Genomic DNA, 20,055 nt, shown 5'->3' on the forward strand with positions numbered 1-20,055 from the left:
TTTTTTTCCAATGGATGATTTAAGTTCCTTTGTCAAAGATCAAGTGACCATAGGTTTTTGGTTTCATTTCTGCATCTTCAATTCTATTTTACTCATTTATCTGACTGTCTCTGTACCAATACCATACAGTTTTTATGACAATTGCTCTGTAATACTGCTTGAGGTCAGGGATGGTGATTTCCCCAGAAGTTATATTGTTGTTGAGTATAGTTTTCACTATCCTGGGTTTTTTGTTATTCCAAATGAATTTGCGAATTGCTCTATCTAACTCTATAAAGAATTGAGTTGGAATTTTGATGAGGACTGCATTGAATCTGTAGATTGCTTTTGACAAAATGGCCATCTTTACTATATTAAGTCTGCCAATCCATGACCAAGGAAGGTTTTTCCATCTTCTGAGATCTTCCTCAATTTCTTTCTTTAGAGACTTGGAGTTCTTATCATACAGATCTTTCACTTGCTTGGTTAAAGTCACATCAAGATATTTTATATTATTTGGGAACTGTTGTGAAGGGTGTCATGTCCTTAATTTCTTTCTCAACCTGTTTATCCTCTGAGTCGAGGAAGGCTACTAATTTGTTCGAGTTAATTTTATAGCCTGACACTTTGCTGAAGTTGTTTATCAGGTTAAGTAGTTCTCTAGTGGAACTTTTGGGGTAACAAGTATATTATCATATCAACTGCAAATAATGATATTTTGATTTCTTCCCTTCTAACTTGTATCCCTTTGACCTCCTTTCGCTGTCTGATTGCTCTGACTAGGACTTTGAGTACTATATTGAATAAGTAGGGAGAGAGTAGGCAGCCTTGTCTAGTCTCTGATTTTAGTGGGATTGCTTCAAGTTTATCTTCATTTAGTTTGATGTTAGCTACTGGTTTGCTGTATATTGCTTTTACTATGTTTAGATATGGGCCTTGAATTCCTGATCTTTCCAGAATTCTTATAATGAAGGGGTGTTGAATTTTGTCAAATGCTTTCTCAGCATCTAATGAAATGATCATTTATTTCTTACCTTTGGGTTTGTTTATATAGTGGAGTACATTGATGGATTTTCTTATATTGAACCATCCCTGCAACCCTGGGATGAAGCCTACTTGATCGTGATGAATGATTGTTTTGATGTATTGTGGATTTGGTTTGCCAGAATTTTATTGAGTATTTTTGTGTCGATATTCATAAGGGAGATTGGTCTGAAGTTCTCTTTCTTTGTTGGGTCTTGTGTGGTTTCGGCATAAGAGTAACTGTGGCTTCATAGAAGAAATTTGGTAGTGCTCCGTCTGTTTTTATTTTGTGGAATAATTTCGCCAGTATTGGTATGAGGTCTTCTATGAAAGTTTGATAGAATTCTGCACTGAACTCATCTGGACCTGGGCTCTCTTTGGTTGGGAGACTTCTAATAACTGCTTCTATTTCTTTAGGACTTATGGGGTTGTTTAGATGGTTTATTTGTTCCTGATTTAATTTTGGTACCTGGTATCTGTCTAGAAAATTGTCCATTTCCTCCAGATTTTCCATTTTAATTGAATATAGGCGTTTATAGTAGGATCTGATGATTTTTTTTAATTTCTTCAGATTTTGTTGCCATCTCTCCCCATTCATTTCTGATTTTGTTAATTTGGATACACTCTCTGTGACCTCTGGTTAGCCTGGCTAAGGATTTATCTATCTTGTTGATTTTCTCAAAAACCAGCTCCTGGTTTTGTTGATTCTTTGTATAGTCCTTTTCATTTCTACTTGGTTGATTTCAGCCCTGAGTTTGATTATTTCCTGCCTTCTACTCCTCTTCGGTTTATTTATTTCTTTTTGTTCTAGAGCTTTTAGGTGTGCTGTCAAGCTGCTGACATATGCTCTCTCCTGTTTCTGCAAGCACTCAGAGCTATGAATTTTCCTCTTAGTACCACTTTCATTGTGTCCCATAACTTTGGGAATGTTGTATCTTCATTTTCATTAAATTCTAAGAAGTCTTTAATTTCTTTCTTTATTTCTTCCTTGACCAAGTTGTCATTGATTAAGCATTGTTCAACTTCCATATATATGTGGGCTTTCCATGATTATTGTTGTTAATGAAGACCAGTCTTAGTGCATGGTGATCTAATAGGATGCATGGGATTATTTCTATCTTTCTGTATCTGTTGAGGCTTGCTTTTTGTGTCAGATTATATGGTCAATTTTGAAGAAAATTCCATGAGGTTCTGAACAGAAGGTATATACTTTTGATTTCAGATGGAATGTTTTATAAATATCTGTTAAATCCATTTAGTTCATAACTTCTGTTAGTTTCTCTATGTCTCTGTTTAATTTCTGCTTCCATGATCTGTCCGTTGATGAGAGCGGGGTGTTGAAATGTCCTACTATTATCGTGTGAGGTGCAATGTGTGATTTGAGCTTTAGTATCATTTCTTTTATGAATTCAGATAACCTTGCATTTGGAGAATAGGTGTTTAGGATTGAGAGTTCATCTTGGTGAATTTTTCCTTTGAATATGCAGTTTCCTGCCTTATTTTTTTGATGACTTTTTGTTGAAAGTCAATTTCATCCACTATTAGAATGGCTACTTCCGTTTGTTTCTTCAGACCATTTGCTTGGAAAGTTGTTTTCCTGCCTTTTGCTCTGAGGTAGTGTCTATCTTTGTCATTGAGGTGTGTTTCCTGTATGCAGCAAAATGCTGGGTCCTCTTTATGGATCCATTCTGTTAGTCTATGTCTTTTCATTGGGGAATTGAGTCCATTGAAATTAAGAGATATTAAGGAATAGTGATTGTTGCTTTCTGTTATTTTGGTTGTTAGAGGTGAAATTATGTTTCTGTGTCTCTCTTCTTTTGGTTTCGTTGCAAGGGGATTACTTTCTTGCTTTTTCTAGGGTATGGTTTCCCTCCTTGTATTGGAGTTTCTATCTATTATATTTCTTTGTAGGGTTGGATTTATAGAAAGCTATTGTGTAAGTTTGGTTTTGTCATGGAATATATTGGTTTTTCCATCTATGTCAATTGAGAGTTTTGCTAGACATAGTAGCCTAGGCTGGCATTTGTATTATCTTAGTGTCTGTATGACATACTCCCATGATCTTCTGGCTTTCATAGTATCTGGTCAGAAATCTGGTGTAATTGTGATAGATTTGCCTTTATATGTTACTTGACCTTTCCCTCTTACTGCTTTTAATATTCTTTCTTTCTTTTTTTAGTGCATTTGGTGTTTTAACTATTATGTGACAGGAGGAATTTCTTTTCTTGTCCAATATATTTGGAGTTCTGTAAGTTTCTTGTATGGTCATGGGCATCTCTTTCTTTAGGTTAGGGAAGTTTTCTTGTATAATTTTGTTGAATATATTCAGTGGCCCTTTAAGTTGGGATTCTTCACTCTCTTCTATACCTATTATCCTTAGGTTTGATCTTCTCATTGTGTCCTATATTTCCTGAATGTTTTAGGTTATAAGCTTTATGCATTTTACATTATCTTTGATGGTTGTGTCAGTGTTTACTATGGTATCTTCTGCCCCTGAGATTCGCTCTTCTATATCTTGTATTCTGTTGGTGATGCTTGCATCTATGACTCTTGATCTCTTTCCTAGGTTTTCTAACTTCAGGGTTGTCTCCCTTTGTGCTTTTTTATTGTTTCTATTTCCATTTTTAAATCCTGGATGGTTTTGTTCAATTCCTTCACCTGTTTGGTTGTTTTTTCCTGTAATTCCTTAAGGGAGTTTTTGTGTCCTTCTTAAAGTCCTCCATCATCATCATAGAATGTGATTTTAAATCTAAATCATGCTTTCCCCATGTGTTTGGATATCCAGTATTTGCTTTGTTGGGAGAACTGGGCTCTGATGATGCCAAGTAGTCTTGGTTTCTGTTGCTTAGGACCCTGTGCTTGCCTCTTGCCATCAGTTTGTCTCTGGTCTTAGCTTGTCTTGCTGTGTCTGACAGTGGCTTGACCCTCCTGTAAGCCTGTGTGTCAGCACTCCTGTAGACCTATTTTCTTTCAGCCAGATCTAGGAAGATAGCACTCTGCTCTCAGGTTTGTAGGCACTTTAAGTGGCTGGCTTTCAACTCTTGGAGCAGGCAGAAACCCTAAGGGCCTTGCCCCTCACTGTTCCTAGGTCCCTCTTCTCAGGGAGCACAGATGGCACTAGGTGACTTCCTCTTGGGTCAGGAATGTGGGCAGAAAGTAGTTGTCTTGTCTGAGTTCTCTGGAGTGTTCTCACTTCTGAGGATCCAGCTGTCTCCCCCCAGGGAATTTGGGTGCAGGGAGCTGTGTGACTGGTTCAGTTCATTTCCTGGGGCAGGCAGAAACCAGCAGGTTCCTGCTGCTGATTGCTCCTGTATTCCTGTATCCAGAGGCAGTATGCAGTTTCCTCCTGGGCCAGGAATATGTGCAGAAGTTGGCAGAAGTGGCAGTCTGTCCTGAGGTCTCACAATTTTCCATACTTCTGGGAGTTCAGCTCACTCCCCCATGGGATTTGGGTGCAGGGAGCTGTGGGGTTTGTTCAGTTCAGTTCCTAGCACAGCCAGAAACCTGAAGTGCCCTGTCCCAGAGGACTTCTGCCTTTGTGTGTCATGAGTCCACCGGGGATGTCACTTGGAGCAGAAAAGTTGGTCTTACTTCTGTTCTCAGGTGTGTAGGCTCTCAGTATGTGGTTTTTATAGATGAGTTTCCAACTACCCTAAATAAACTACATTATTTAAACATGTGACTCCTGAGGGTTTTTTATTTGCTTTTGTTTTGTTTTGTTTTCTTTTGTTTTGGTGTTTTTGTTTGTTTATTTTTTGAGATTTCCAAGGTGCTGGCTCAGTGAATTGCAAACTCAAGATGACTTGAGCATAGATTTTTTTTTTTATTAACTTGAGTAATTCTTACATACATTTCGAGTGTTATTCCCTTTCCCGGTTTCCGGGCAAACATTCCCCTCCCTCCTCCCCTTCCTTATGGGTGTTCCCCTCCCAACCCTCCCCCCATTGCCGCCCTCCCCCCAACAGTCTAGTTCACTGGGGGTTCAGTCTTAGCAGGACCCAGGGCTTCCCCTTCCACTGGTGCTCTTACTAGGATATTCATTGCTACCTATGAGGTCAGAGTCCAGGGTCAGTCCATGTATAGTCTTTAGGTAGTGGCTTAGTCCCTGGAAGCTCTGGTTGCTTGGCATTGTTGTACATATGGGGTCTCGAGCCCCTTCAAGCTCTTCCAGTTCTTTCTCTGATTCCTTCAACGGGGGTCCTATTCTCAGTTCAGTGGTTTGCTGCTGGCATTCGCCTCTATATTTGCTGTATTCTGGCTGTGTCTCTCAGGAGCGATCTATATCCGGCTCCTGTCAGTCTGCACTTCTGCTTCATCCATCTTGTCTAATTGGGTGGCTGTATATGTATGGGCCACATGTGGGGCAGGCTCTGAATGGGTGTTCCTTCAGTCTCTGTTTTAATCTTTGCCTCTCCCTTCCCTGCCAAGGGTATTCTTTTTCCTCATTTAAAGAAGGAGTGAAGCATTCACATTTTGATCATCCGTCTTGAGTTTTGTTTGTTCTAGGGATCTAGGGTAATTCAAGCATTTGGGCTAATAGACACTTATCAATGAATGCATACCATGTATGTCTTTCTGTGATTGGGTTAGCTCAGACAGGATGATATTTTCCAGTTCCAACCATTTCCCTACAAATTTCATAAACTCGTTTTTGATAGCTGAGTAATATTCCATTGTGTAGATGTACCACATTTTCTGTATCCATTCCTCTGTTGAAGGGCATCTGGGTTCTTTCCAGTTTCTGGCTATTATAAATAAGGCTGCGATGAACATAGTGGAGCACGTGTCTCTTTTATATGTTGAGGCATCTTTTGGGTATATGCCCAAGAGAGGTATAGCTGGATCCTCAGGCAGTTCAATGTCCAATTTTCTGAGGAACCTCCAGACTGATTTAGAGAATGGTTTTACCAGTCTGCAATCCCACCAACAATGGAGGAGTGTTCCTCTTTCTCCATATCCTCGCCAGCATCTGCTGTCACCTGAGTTTTTGATCTTAGCCATTCTCACTGGTGTGAGGTGAAATCTCAGGGTTGTTTTGATTTGCATTTCCCTTATGACTAAAGATGTTGAACATTTCTTTAGGTGTTTCTCAGCCATTAGGCATTCCTCAGCTGTGAATTCTTTGTTTAGCTCTGAACCCCATTTTTAATAGGGTTATTTGTTTCCCTGCGGTCTAACTTCTTGAGTTCTTTGTATATTTTGGATATAAGGCCTCTATCTGTTGCAGGATTGGTAAAGATCTTTTCCCAATCTGTTGGTTGCCGTTTTGTTCTAACCACAGTGTCCTTTGCCTTACAGAAGCTTTGCAGTTTTATGAGATCCCATTTGTCGATTCTTGATCTTAGAGCGTAAGCCATTGGTGTTTTGTTCAGGAAATTTTTTCCAGTGCCCATGTGTTCCAGATGCTTCCCTAGTTTTTCTTCTATTAGTTTGAGTGTGTCTGGTTTGATGTGGACGTCCTTGATCCAGTTGGACTTAAGCTTTGTACAGGGTGATAAGCATGGATCGATCTGCATTCTTCTACATGTTGCCCTCCAGTTGAACCAGCACCATTTGCTGAAAATGCTATCTTTTTTCCATTGGATGGTTTTGGCTCCTTTGTCAAAAATCAAGTGACCATAGGTGTGTGGGTTCATTTCTGGGTCTTCAATTCTATTCCATTGGTCTATCTGTCTGTCTCTGTACCAATACCATGCAGTTTTTATCACTATTGCTCTGTAATACTGCTTGAGTTCAGGGATAGTGATTCCCCCTGAAGTCATTTTATTGTTGAGGATAGCTTTAGCTATCCTGGGTTTTTTGTTATTCCAGATGAATTTGCAAATTGTTCTGTCTAACTCTTTGAAGAATTGGATTGGTATTTTGATGGGGATTGCATTGAATCTGTAGATTGCTTTTGGTAAAATGGCCATTTTTACTATATTAATCCTGCCAATCCATGAGCATGGGAGATCTTTCCATTTTCTGAGGTCTTCTTCAATTTCTTTCCTCAGTGTCTTGAAGTTCTTATTGTACAGATCTTTTACTTGCTTGGTTAAAATCACACCGAGATACTTTATATTATTTGGGTCTATTATGAAGGGTGTCGCTTCCCTAATTTGTTTCTCGGCTTGTTTCTCTTTTGTATAGAGGAAGGCAACTGATTTATTTGAGTTAATTTTATATCCAGCCACTTTGCTGAAGTTGTTTATCAGCTTTAGTAGTTCTCTGGTGGAACTTTTGGGATCACTTAAATATACTATCATATCATCTGCAAATAGTGATATTTTGACCTCTTCTTTTCCGATCTGTATCCCCTTGATCTCCTTTTGTTCTCTGATTGCTCTGGCTAGAACTTCAAGAAATACATTGAATAAGTAGGGAGAGAGTGGGCAGCCTTGTCTAGTCCCTGATTTTAGTGGGATTGCTTCAAGTTTCTCTCCATTTAGTTTAATGTTAGCAACTGGTTTGCTGTATATGGCTTTTACTATGTTTAGGTATGGGCCTTGAATTCCTATTCTTTCCAGGACTTTTATCATGAAGGGGTGTTGAATTTTGTCAAATGCTTTCTCAGCATCTAATGAAATGACCATGTGATTTTGTTCTTTCAGTTTGTTTATATAATGGATCACATTGATGGTTTTCCGTATATTAAACCATCCCTGCATGCCTGGGATGAAGCCTACTTGATCATGGTGGATGATTGTTTTGATGTGCTCTTGAATTCGGTTTGCCAGAATTTTATTGAGTATTTTTGCGTCGATATTCATAAGGGAAATTGGTCTGAAGTTCTCTTTCTTTGTTGTGTCTTTGTGTGGTTTAGGTATAAGAGTAATTGTGGCTTCGTAGAAGGAGTTCGGTAGTGATCCATCTGTTTCAATTTTGTGGAATAGTTTGGATAATATTGGTATGAGGTCTTCTATGAAGGTTTGATAGAATTCTGCACTAAACCCGTCTGGACCTGGGCTCTTTTTGGTTGGGAGACCTTTAATGACTGCTTCTATTTCCTTAGGAGTTATGGGGTTGTTTAACTGGTTTATCTGTTCCTGATTTAACTTCGGTACCTGGTATCTGTCTAGGAAATTGTCCATTTCCTGAAGATTTTCAAGTTTTGTTGAATATAGGTTTTTATAGTAAGATCTGATGATTTTTTGAATTTCCTCTGAATCTGTAGTTATGTCTCCCTTTTCATTTCTGATTTTGTTAATTTGGACGCACTCTCTGTGTCCTCTCATTAGTCTGGCTAAGGGTTTATCTATCTTGTTGATTTTCTCAAAGAACCAACTTTTGGTTCTGTTGATTCTTTCTATGGTCCTTTTTGTTTCTACTTGGTTGATTTCAGCTCTGAGTTTGATTATTTCCTGCCTTCTACTCCTCCTGGGTGTATTTGCTTCTTTTTGTTCTAGAGCTTTTAGGTGTGCTGTCAAGCTGCTCATATATGCTCTTTCCTGTTTCTTTCTGTAGGCACTCAGCGCTATGAGTTTTCCTCGTAGCACAGCTTTCATTGTGTACCATAAGTTTGTGTATGTTGTACCTTCATTTTCATTAAATTCTAAAAAGTTTTTAGTTTCTTTCTTTATTTCTTCCTTGACCAGGTTATCATTGAGTAGAGCATTGTTCAATTTCCACGTATATGTGGGCATTCTTCCCTTATTGTTATTGAAGACCAGTTTTAGGCCGTGGTGGTCCGATAGCACGCATGGGATTATTTCTATCTTTCTGTACCTGTTGAGGCCCGTTTTTTGACCAATTATATGGTCAATTTTGGAGAAAGTACCATGAGGAGCTGAGAAGAAGGTATATCCTTTTGCTTTAGGATAGAATGTTCTATAAATATTCGTTAAGTCCATTTGGCTCATGACTTCTCTTAGTCTGTCTACATCTCTGTTTAATTTCTGTTTCCATGATCTGTCCATTGATGAGAGTGGGGTGTTGAAATGTCCCACTGTTATTGTGTGAGGTGCATTGTGTGTTTTGAGCTTTAGTAAGGTTTCTTTTACGTATTTAGGTGCCCTTGTATTTGGGGCATAGATATTTAGGATTGAGAGTTCATCTTGGTGGATTTTTCCTTTGATGAATATGAAGTGTCCTTCCTTATCTTTTTTGATGACTTTTAGTTGAAAATTGATTTTATTTGATATTAGAATGGCTACTCCAGCTTGCTTCTTCTGACCATTTGCTTGGAAAGTTGTTTTCCAGCCTTTCACTCTGAGGTAGTGTCTGTCTTTGTCTCTGAGGTGTGTTTCCTGCAGGCAGCAGAATGCAGGGTCCTCGTTGCGTATCCAGTTTGTTAATCTATTTCTTTTTATTGGGGAGTTGAGGCCATTGATGTTGAGAGATATTAAGGAATAGTGATTATTGCTTCCTGTTATATTCATATTTGGATGTGAGGTTATGTTTGTGTGCTTTCATTCTCTTTGTTTTGTTGCCAAGACGATTAGTTTCTTGCTTCTTCTAGGGTATAGCTTGCCTCCTTATGTTGGGCTTTACCATTTATTATCCTTTGTAGTGCTGGATTTGTAGAAAGGTATTGTGTAAATTTGTTTTTGTCATGGAATATCTTGGTTTCTCCATCTATGTTAATTGAGAGTTTTGTAGGATACAGTAACCTGGGCTGGCATTTGTGTTCTCTTAGGGTCTGTATGACATCAGTCCAGGATCTTCTGGCCTTCATAATTTCTGGCGAGAAGTCTGGTGTGATTCTGATAGGTCTGCCTTTATATGTTACTTGACCTTTTTCCCTTACTGCTTTTAATATTCTTTCTTTATTTTGTGCGTTTGGTGTTTTGACAATTATGTGATGGGAGGTGTTTCTTTTCTGGTCCAATCTATTTGGAGTTCTGTAGGCTTCTTGTATGCCTATGGGTATCTCTTTTTTTAGGTTAGGGAAGTTTTCTTCTATGATTTTGTTGAAGATATTTACTGGTCCTTTGAGCTGGGAGTCTTCACTCTCTTCTATACCTATTATCCTTAGGTTTGATCTTCTCATTGAGTCCTGGATTTCTTGTATGTTTTGGACCAGTAGCTTTTTCCGCTTTACATTATCTTTGACAGTTGAGTCAATGATTTCTATGGAATCTTCTGCTCCTGAGATTCTCTCTTCCATCTCTTGTATTCTGTTGGTGAAGCTTGTATCTACAGCTCCTTGTCTCTTCTTTTGGTTTTCTATATCCAGGGTTGTTTCCATGTGTTCTTTCTTGATTGCTTCTATTTCCATTTTTAATTCCTTCAACTGTTTGATTGTGTTTTCCTGGAATTCTTTCAGGGATTTTTGTGACTCCTCTCTATGGGCTTCTACTTGTTTATTTATGATTTCCTGATATTCTTTCAGGGATTTTTGTGTCTCCTCTCTATGGGCTTCTACTTGTTTATTTATGTTTTCCTGGAATTCTTTCAGGCATTTTTGCGATTCCTCTCTGTAGGCTTCTACTTGTTCTCTAATGGATTTCTTCACGTCTTTCTTGAAGTCCTCCAGCATCATGATCAAATATGATTTTGAAACTAGATCTTGCTTTTCTGGTGTGTTTGGATATTCCATGTTTGTTTTGGTGGGAGAATTGGGCTCCGATGATGCCATGTAGCCTTGGTTTCTGTTGCTTGGGTTCCTGCGCTTGCCTCTCGCCATCAGATTATCTCTAGTGTTACTTTGTTCTGCTATTTCTGAGAGTGGCTAGACTGTCCTATAAGCCTGTGTGTCAGGAGTGCTATAGACCTGTTTTCCTCTCTTTCAGTCAGTTATGGGGACAGAGTGTTCTGCTTTCGGGTGTGTAGTTTTTCCTCTCTACAGGTCTTCAGCTGTTCCTGTGGGCCTGTGTCTTGAGTTCACCAGGCAGGTCACTTGCAGCAGAAAAGTTGGTCTTACCTGTGGTCCTGAGGCTCAAGTTTGCTCGCGGGGTGCTGCCCTCGGTCTCTCTGTGGCGGCAGCAAGCAGGAAGATCTGTGCCGCCCTTTCCCGGAGCTTCAGTGCATCAGGGTTCCAGCTGGCCTTTGGTGTTTTCCTCTGGCGTCAGAGATGTATGTGCAGAGAGCAGTCTCTTCTGGTTTCCCAGGCTTGTCTGCCTCTCTGAAGGTTTAGTTCTCCCTCCCACGGGATTTGGGTGCAGAGAACTGTTTATCCGGTCTGTTTCCTTCAGGTTCCGGCGGTGGTGTCTCAGGCAGGGGTCCTGCCGCTCCTGGGCCCTCCCCCACGGGAGCCCAGAGGCCTTATACAGTTTCCTCTTGGGCCAGGGATGTGGGCAGGGGTGGGCAGTGTTGGTGGTCTCTTCCGCTCTGCAGCCTCAGGAGTGCCCACCTGACCAGGCGGTGAGGTCTCTCTCTCTCATGGGGTCTGGGAGCAGAGAGCTGCTGCAGTTCGGGATCCGCGGGTGTGGGACTTCCGGTAAACACAGGACGTGCCCGGTCCTAGAGGAATTCTGCCTCTGTGTGTCCCAAGCTCACCAGGCAGCTTTCTTGCAGCAGAAAAGTTGGTCTTACCTGTGGTCCCGAGTTGAGCATAGATTTTATTTCCTCTCCTTTCCCCACCCAGTATTCTTGGTGATTTTGACCAGCCTTGCTCACGTGTATAGCTGCTGCAGGTTCATGGTCTCATTTCAGTTAGATTTATATCCTCTGGGGTGTAGACTATCAGTTATATTATAGAATTTCATGCTGTCATAAGTTACACTAATGAAATGAATGACCAATGAAACATAGGATGTATTTGATTTGTTTTGTGATGTGATTGAGACAAAAGAAATGCAAACAAGTGTAATTTGTGAAGATATGTAAAATATATGCATTTTCTTTATCTTAATTCCCCAAAGGTATTTTTGATGCTGCTGCAAGATACCAACAAAAAGTCTTACATCACTCCAGACAACAAATTAGAGTCTCAGAATGAGAAACCTGTAGGACCATGTCTTCGCCACTGTAAGTAGTGTATGTAGCCTTTTGCATGTCTCTTTAATGCAAAAGGGTACCGACCTCATTTAACATTAGTCTATGTAAAAGGAAGAATAGTAGATGCCTCATGATGGGGCAGAAGTGGTTGGTCTGACCAACCTGAGCAAATTTACATCGGAGTTTGTTGATATCTTTTCTGAGAAACATATCTTATCAGAAATGTCTTGGTATATACAATTAGCATACTGGATCTTGTTTATCTGGGTTTACCATAACCACATACAGACCAAAGCTACTTAAGTCCATGGCATATTTATGAGGGGTAGCTATATGCCATTAATAATGGATTTATGTGGCTTATGGGAGCACCAAAGATGAGACTTGTGTTCATTAGCTTGTGTCCTAGACTTTGCACACAGCCTTGAATCTGACAGGCCTTGCTTACATGTGTTGCTTCTGCAGGTTCATGGTCTTATTTTGGCTAGAATTATACCCTTCTTTGGGCAAGTATTAGGAGCTGGGCAGAAGCCAGGCTTGGTTTTCATAGGATGGACTGTGGTTCTAGTCTAGTGCACTTCCTACCACATGTTAGCCAGAACTCACCAGTGCACATAGAACCTGGGTCTAGAGATATAAATGGTGACACCTCTTCTTCAGAAAGTACATACTTTGGGGACACAGACCTCCACACCCCAGGATAAATCACAAGAATTAAAACTGATGTGGTGATTGAGTATCAGAGTCTCCCCAGCACTGTATGAATGTTGCCAATGCCTTATTTCTTCTCTCTCTCTTGATAATATCAGGTATAAGACACATACATTGGTTGTCAAAATTGATGTTCAATTGGTTTCTAACTATGGTGTTAGTTTGCATTTCTCTAATGATTGTGTCAAACATCTCTCCTGTTCACAATGTACTATTGAAATATAATTTTATGAGCCACAATTTACCCATTTAAAATACACAACTTAATGCCTCGTTATTCATGTACAACCATTACTACACTCAGTCTTGGAGTGTTATTATTAATACTTCAAACAGAACGTTATGTCACTTATCCATCACTCTGCAGGATTCCCATCACTCCAGCCTTAAGAGACTTCAAGCATATCCTTTATCATTCCATATTAGCCTGCTGTTGACATTTTGTGTGGATGAAGTATACAGCTGGTCCTTTTCCAGCTTCTATGAACATATTTTTCATTCAGTTGTCAAGTAAAGCTCCTATTGCATGTGGATACCACGTTATTCTGTTCATTTATCATTTGATGAAAACTTGGGTTGTTTCCAATTTTTCTTTTGCTGTTAGAACATGCCCCTAGAACTAATGTTTCATGAGTATGTGCTTTTAAGTAGATACCTGTCTTAGTCAGGGTTTCTATTTCTGCACAAACATCATGAACAAGAAACGGGTTGGGGAGGAAAGGGCTTATTCAATTTACACTGTCCACATTGATGTTCACCAGCAAAGGAAGTCAGGACTGGAACTCAAGCAGGTCAGGAGGCAGGAGGTGATGCAGCAGCCTTGGAGGAATGTTACTTACTGACTTGCTTCCCCTGGTTTGCTCAGCTTGTTCTCTTATAGAACCCAAGACTACCAGCCCAGGGATGGCACCACCCACAATGGGCTGGGTCCTCCCCTCTTGATCACTAGTTGAGTAAATACCTTACAGCTGGATCTCATGGAGGTATTTCCTGAACTGAGGCTCCTTTCTCTCTGATAACTTCAGTTTGTGTCAAGTTGACACATAAAACCAGCCAGTAAAATACCTATGAATAGAATTGCTGGATCATATGCTTAACCATTTGAGAAAGATTCTTATCTGTCAATATCTCATATTTTTACAAGCAGCATTAAGTTTCTAATTCCCTTTGTCCTCACCAATACACTGATTAATAATTCTGGGAATTCCTTCATACAGTTTTTGATTGTTTAGTAAAATTTTTGAAGAAATGACTGTTACAATTAATCCCATCACTATCTTATTTATTCTTTGACAATTTCATTTATGCATGTTTCTATGTATACAATGTATCTTGTTCATATCCACCTCACATTTTTCTTCCAATTTCCTCCTGCCCCTCAACACATCCCCACCTTCATGTCATCTACAATTAAAAAAGTAACCCACCGAGTCCAATTAGTATTGGCATTATGCTTATGGGTATGTGGTAATGCACTGAACATTGGCAGTCTAATTCTCCACCACTGGAATTAGCTGGTGTCTCTCTCTCCATCAGCCATTCCTTGCCAAAGCTCTTTAGCTAGAAGTGGGACCTTGTGGCTCCCTCCCCAGCCATACCAGAAGAGTGATCGAGAACAGCAATGCCACTATTGCACAAGAGCACCTATTACTTCTGAGAGCTCAGTATTGTAGTATGCAAGGTCCAATGCTGGGTAAAGCCATTCCTACCTCACCCTCCTGTAACCTGCATAGCACCTTCTGACATTATGATGACCAGAACAGAGGAATTTCACTATGCCCTGAAACCAAAGGTGTCTCTTTCAATAATGGGGTTTTATCATTTAGTCATGGTGTACAACAAGAGCAATGACAATAAATTGTATTACTTTGCAGGAATTCTGGGGGTCTATCCAATCAGTAACTTGAAGAGGAGTATCCGTATTTGGCACCGATATTTCCATTCAATAGCTCAGTTCTGATGAGAAGAGCATTGCCCATCCATGAACTGCCACCATTCAAACTCTTTTTTTAAATTAGCTTACAAAATAGTTGGTTTACACACATCCTAGGTTTGTTTAACTTGCTTTCTCAAGTTAGTTTTTAAGTTGTTTCAAGCTATTGTTGGCTTGTGAGAGGTCTGCATATGTTTATGGATATAATTCATGTATGTGCTGCTATTGTGTGAGTGGAGTCACCTATTTGTCTCCTTCACATTCATTTGTTCGATAGTTTATGTACATCTGCCATTAATTCTAATTCCCTTTGGCTTTACTGTCCTGTCAATGGATTTTCTGCCTATCACTGAATATGGAATGTTGATGTTTCTTATTGTCTGTTGATGGAAATGTCTGCTTTCTTTTTGCTTCTTTTGTTGCTTTATATGTTTATGGGATCTGCTGTTTGATTCTTATGTGTTTGTAATTATTATACACCCTATGACTAAATTCTTTACATAAAATTTTCAGTAGAGCTTTTATCTCTCTCTCTCTCTCTCTCTCTCTCTCTCTCTCTCTTTTAAAACTATTTATATCTGAAATGCTGTCTCCACTCCTGGTTCCCCCCTCACAGAGTCCCTCTCCCTATATTTCCCCCCTTACCTCTGAGAAAATGGGGCCCTCCTAGGTATCCCTCCACCCTGGCACATCAAATTTTTACAGGATTAGGCTTGTAATCCTCTCCTACTAAGGCCAGACAAGGCCACCCTCTGCTACATGTATGCCAGGGGCCTCAGTCCAGTCCATGTATGTTCTTTGGTTGATGGCTCAGTCTCTGAGAGCTCCCATAAGTCCAGGTTAGTTGAAATTATTGGTCTTCCTCTAGGTTTCCTATCCCTTCCAGGGCCTTCAATCCTTCCTGAAACTCTTCTATATGGGTCCCTGACTTCTGTCCAATGTTTAGCTGTGGGTGTCTACATCTATTTCAGCTGTTGGGTAGAGGCTCTCAGAAGACAATTATGCTAGTTTCCTGTCTGTAAATGTAATAGAGCATCATTAATAGTATCAAGGATTCGTGCTTGCCCATGGGATGGGTCTCAAGTTAGGTTAGTTATTAGCTGGCCATTCTTTCAGTCTCTGCTCATCTTTGTCCATGTATATGTATATGTATATGTATATGTATATGTATATGTATGTGTATGTGTATGTGTATGTGTATGTGTATGTGTATGTGTATGTGTATGTGTATATGTATATGTGTACGTGCACGTGTATATATATATATGTATATATATATATATATATATATATATATGCAGGACAAATTTTGGGGTTGGAACTTTTGTAGGTGCCTTATCTTTACACTGGAGGTCCTACATGGCTACAGGAGTTGGCCCCTTCAGGTTCCATGTTCCCACTGTTAAGCATCTCAGCTAAGTTCACCCTCATTGACTTCTGGGAGCCTCCACCATCCCAGGTCTTTGGGACGTCTAGAGAATCCCCCCACCCCCTGGCCCCTAGCAGCTGCATATTTCCATTCATTTTCCTTACCCTCTGGCCCCCTCCTCTGTTTCTAACCACACCTGACCCTGTCCCTCCCTCTTCCTTCTCCCACCCATCTCCCTCTCTCCCTCTGTCTCCTGTAACTATTTCGTTCCCCCTTTTAAGCTAGACTCAAGCATCCTCACATGGGCCTTCCTTCTTGTTTAACTTCTTTGTTTGTGTTTATGGGATGTAACCTGGGTATTCTGTACTTTATTGCTAATATCCACTTATCAGTGAGTATATACCATGCATATCCTTTTGGGTGTGAGTTACCTCACTCAGGATGGTATTTTCTAGTCCCATCGATTTGCCTGCAAGGGTTATTTCAATCTTCTTATATCTGTTGAGGCTTGCTTTGTGCCCAATTATATGGTCAATTTGGAGAAGGTTCTATGAGGTTCTAAGAAGGTATATTGCTTGGTGTTTTTGGATACCTGTTAAATCCATTTGGTTTAAAATTTGGTTAGTTTCATGTTGTCTCTGTTTAGTTTGTTTCCATGATCTGTTCACTGCAGAGAGTGGGATGTTGAAGTTTCCCACTATTATTGTGTGAGGTGAATGTGTGCTTTGCACTTTAGTAAAGTTTCTTTTATGAAAGTGGGTATCCTTGCATTTGGGGCATAGATGTTCAGAATTAAGATGTCATCTTGGAAGATTTTTTCCTTTGATGAGTATGAAGGGTACTTCCTTATCTCTTTTGATGATTTTTGTTTGAAAGTCTATTTTATTTTGTTTTAGATCGGCTATTCAAGATTGTTTGTTGGGTCTATTTGCTTGGAAAATCTTTTTCTAGCCCTTTACCCTGAAATGTTTATCTTAGTTGTTGATGTGTATTTCTTGTATGCAGCAGAATGATGTTAGCTTGTGTCTTTTTATTGGTGAATAAATCAACTGGATGAGAGCTATTAATGATTAATGATTGTTAGTTCCTGTTATCTTGATGTTGGAGGTGGTACTGTGTGTGTAGGTGTGTGAAGGTGTAGGTTACCTTCTTTGTATCAGAGTTTTTCTTCTAGTATCCTCAGTAGGGCTAGACTACTAGAAAAATATTCTTTAAATTTGTTTTTTTCATGAAATATCTTGGTTTCTCTGTCTATGGTAATTGAAAATTTTGCTGGGTATAGAAGTTTGTTCTGGTATCTGTTGTCTCTTAGAGTCTACAATTCATCTGTCAAAATCTTCTGGCTTTCAAAGTCCCTCTTGAGAAATCAGGTGTAATTCTGATAGATCTGCCTTCATATATTACTTGGCCTTTTCCTTTTGCAAATTTCAAAATTCTTTCTGTATTCCATAATTTTTTGTTTAGATTACTTTGTGGCAGGAGAATTTTCTTTTCTGGTCCAATCTATTTGGTGTTGTATAAGCTTCTTGTATATTTATAACCTATCTTTCTTTAGATTAGGGAAGTTTTCTTCTATGATTTTGTGGAATATATTTTCTAGTCCTGTGAACTGGGAATATTTACCTTCTTCTATTTCTATTACTCTTAAGTTTTGTCTTTCCATAGTTTCCCAAATTACCTGGATATTTTGAGATAGGAGATTTTTACATTTGGCATTCTTCTTTGACTGATGTAACAATTTCTTCCATTGTATCTTCTTTGCCTGTGATTCTCTCTTCCATCTCTTGTATTCTGTTGGTGGTGCTTGCGTCTATAGTTCTTGTTCTCTTTCCTAGGTTTTCCGTCTCCAGGGTTGCCTCCCTTATGGTAGTGTTTCCTTTATTGATTCTAATTCCATTTTTATGTATTGGACCGATTTATTCATTTCCATCACCTGTTTGATTTTTTCCCCTGTATTTCTTTCTTTTTTCTTTTTTCTTTTTCTTGGAGCAGGCAAGCACTTTACCACTGAGCTAAATCCCCAACCCCTCCCCTGTATTTCTTTAAGGGATTTATTTCCACTTTAAGTGCATTTACCTGTTTGATTGTGTTTTCCTGTATTTCTTTAAAGGCCTCTATAATCTTCATATTTAAGGTCATAGTCTTGCTTTTGAGGTGTGTTAAGATATCCAGGACTTGCTACTGTAGGAGATCTATGTTCTGATGGCATATTGCATTGACATCTGCTCATTATTTTCCTGCACTTGCCTTTTACTATCTGGTTTTCTGTGGTGTTTGCTGGCTTGGGTGTCCTGGGTTGGATCAAGCTTCAGAGGAAGGAGGTAGGTGGTACTGTGTCTCATGGATTAGAGTAGACCTCCCGGGAAGCAGGTAGAGCTGTGTGGGTAGGGGGAAGGCACATCAATATATGAATTGTTCCTTTTCTCTTGTAACTTGTTTTTTATTCATTCTTTGTACTAAGATTTAATGTAGCCATCCCTATTTTCTTTTGGTTACTCTTAGTGCCACATATGTTCTTCCATTCTTTCACTGTTTCCCTATATGTTTCACTCCTTTGTTTTATCTTGTCAGAATACAGTTGAAGCCTACCTTTTAACCAGGGTATTTACTCTGCGTCATTTGAAATAAGAATTAATTCATTCATATTTAGCATTTTGGTTCTCATTTTATATGTCTTAAGACTTTCTAACTCCTCCCCACCTCTGCTTTGTTCATTCCTGACTCATCTATATTTACTTTTTGTAGTGACATTATTTTTCTGTTTTATATCTTCATTTGTATGTAATTTATGCATTTAAGCTGTTTGACAATGGAAGTATGTATATCATAGAATACATATGATTGCTTTAGTAAGGGTTTTACTGTTGTGAACAGACACCATGACCAAGTCAACTCTTATAAGGATAACATGTAATTGGGGCTAGCAGACAGATTCTGTCTGTTATCATCAAGGTGGAAACATGGCAGCATCTAGGAGGAGCTGAGAGTTCTACATCTCCATTTGAAGGCTGTTAGTGGAAGATTGACTTCCAGGCATCTAGGATACCCACAGTAACACAGTGACCTACTTTAACATGGCCACACCTTCTAGTAGTGCCACTCCCTGGGACAAGCATATACAAGCCATCACAATGATACTATTGTCAAAATGGCACTTTTATATACTGTGTACTCATTTACACAGATTTATAGCTGTTTATGATTTTGTCTTTTAAGCTCTATAGGAAATAAAAAGTATACAAGGCAAATTGCAAATTACTGTTCTTTTAATCCATTAATTTTTATCTACTATAAAAGTTTGCATTTTAGGTTGCTTGCATTTTATTACTCTGGCATTGTTTCACTTCATTTTCCATTTGAGATACTCTAAGACATTTCTTGGATGGCACCCCAGTTAGTACCCCATGTGTTTAGCTTTTGCTTCTCTATTTATAATTATCTAATTTACCTTCATTTTAAAGGACATTTTTGCCAAGTATAAAAATCAATTGACAGAAATACTTCTACTACTTTGAGTGGTTTCTCATTTAATCTTTTAAAACTTTTTTATTGGTTATTTTATTTATTTACATTTCAAATGTTATCCCCCGTCCCATTTTCCCCTCTGAAAACTCCCTATCCCATTCCTTTCCCTTTCTCACTGCTTCTCCCTTTCCCCTGAGACACCTTCAGTTCCCTACACTGATCTCTCTTTCCTTGCATCTTTGAGAGTTCTCTGAGGTGGTCAGCAGCTTGTTCTAATGTATCTTAGATGTTCATTCTTCTGCTCCCTGAAACTGATTGAATTCCTTTCGCATATTGTTGTTCCCTTATATTGTGGAAAATTTTCGTTTTTTATTTTCCTTCTGTAAATGTTACACGCACACACACACACACACCACATATACAAACTCTGGTTCTTTTGACTCTCTGGATTCTGAATTCTTTTTTCTGTCTTTATCTAATTTTTGTCTCTCAAATTCAGTGACTTTTGATGACTGTCCTAAAGTTCATTGATGATTTCCTGTGCTATTCACATACACTGAGGTATTTTTTCCTTCCAATTCATTTATATTTTCTAGCTCCAGAAAATTTCTTCGTTCCCTTCTTCCTTCCTTTCTCCTTCCTTCCTTCCTTCCTTCCTTCCTTCCTTTCTCTTCCTTCTTCCTTTCTCCCTCTTTCCTTTCTTCCCTTCTTTCCTCCC

General features: G+C 39.2%; 1 protein-coding gene across 1 annotated transcript in view; it reads left to right on the forward strand.

Moving 5' to 3' along the window:
• Abca13 (ATP binding cassette subfamily A member 13) overlaps positions 1–20,055 on the forward strand; it is a 484,842-nt gene that overhangs the window by 282,217 nt on the left and 182,570 nt on the right. Inside the window, exon 42 of the mRNA XM_087584614.1 lies at positions 11,784–11,889. Coding sequence (XP_087440740.1) covers positions 11,784–11,889 — 106 coding nt within the window. The remainder of the gene's footprint in view (positions 1–11,783; positions 11,890–20,055) is intronic.

Source organism: Rattus norvegicus, chromosome 14 (assembly GCF_021556685.1).
Source record: "Rattus norvegicus strain SHRSP/BbbUtx chromosome 14, alternate assembly SHRSP_T2T, whole genome shotgun sequence".
NCBI lineage: Eukaryota > Metazoa > Chordata > Mammalia > Rodentia > Muridae > Rattus > Rattus norvegicus.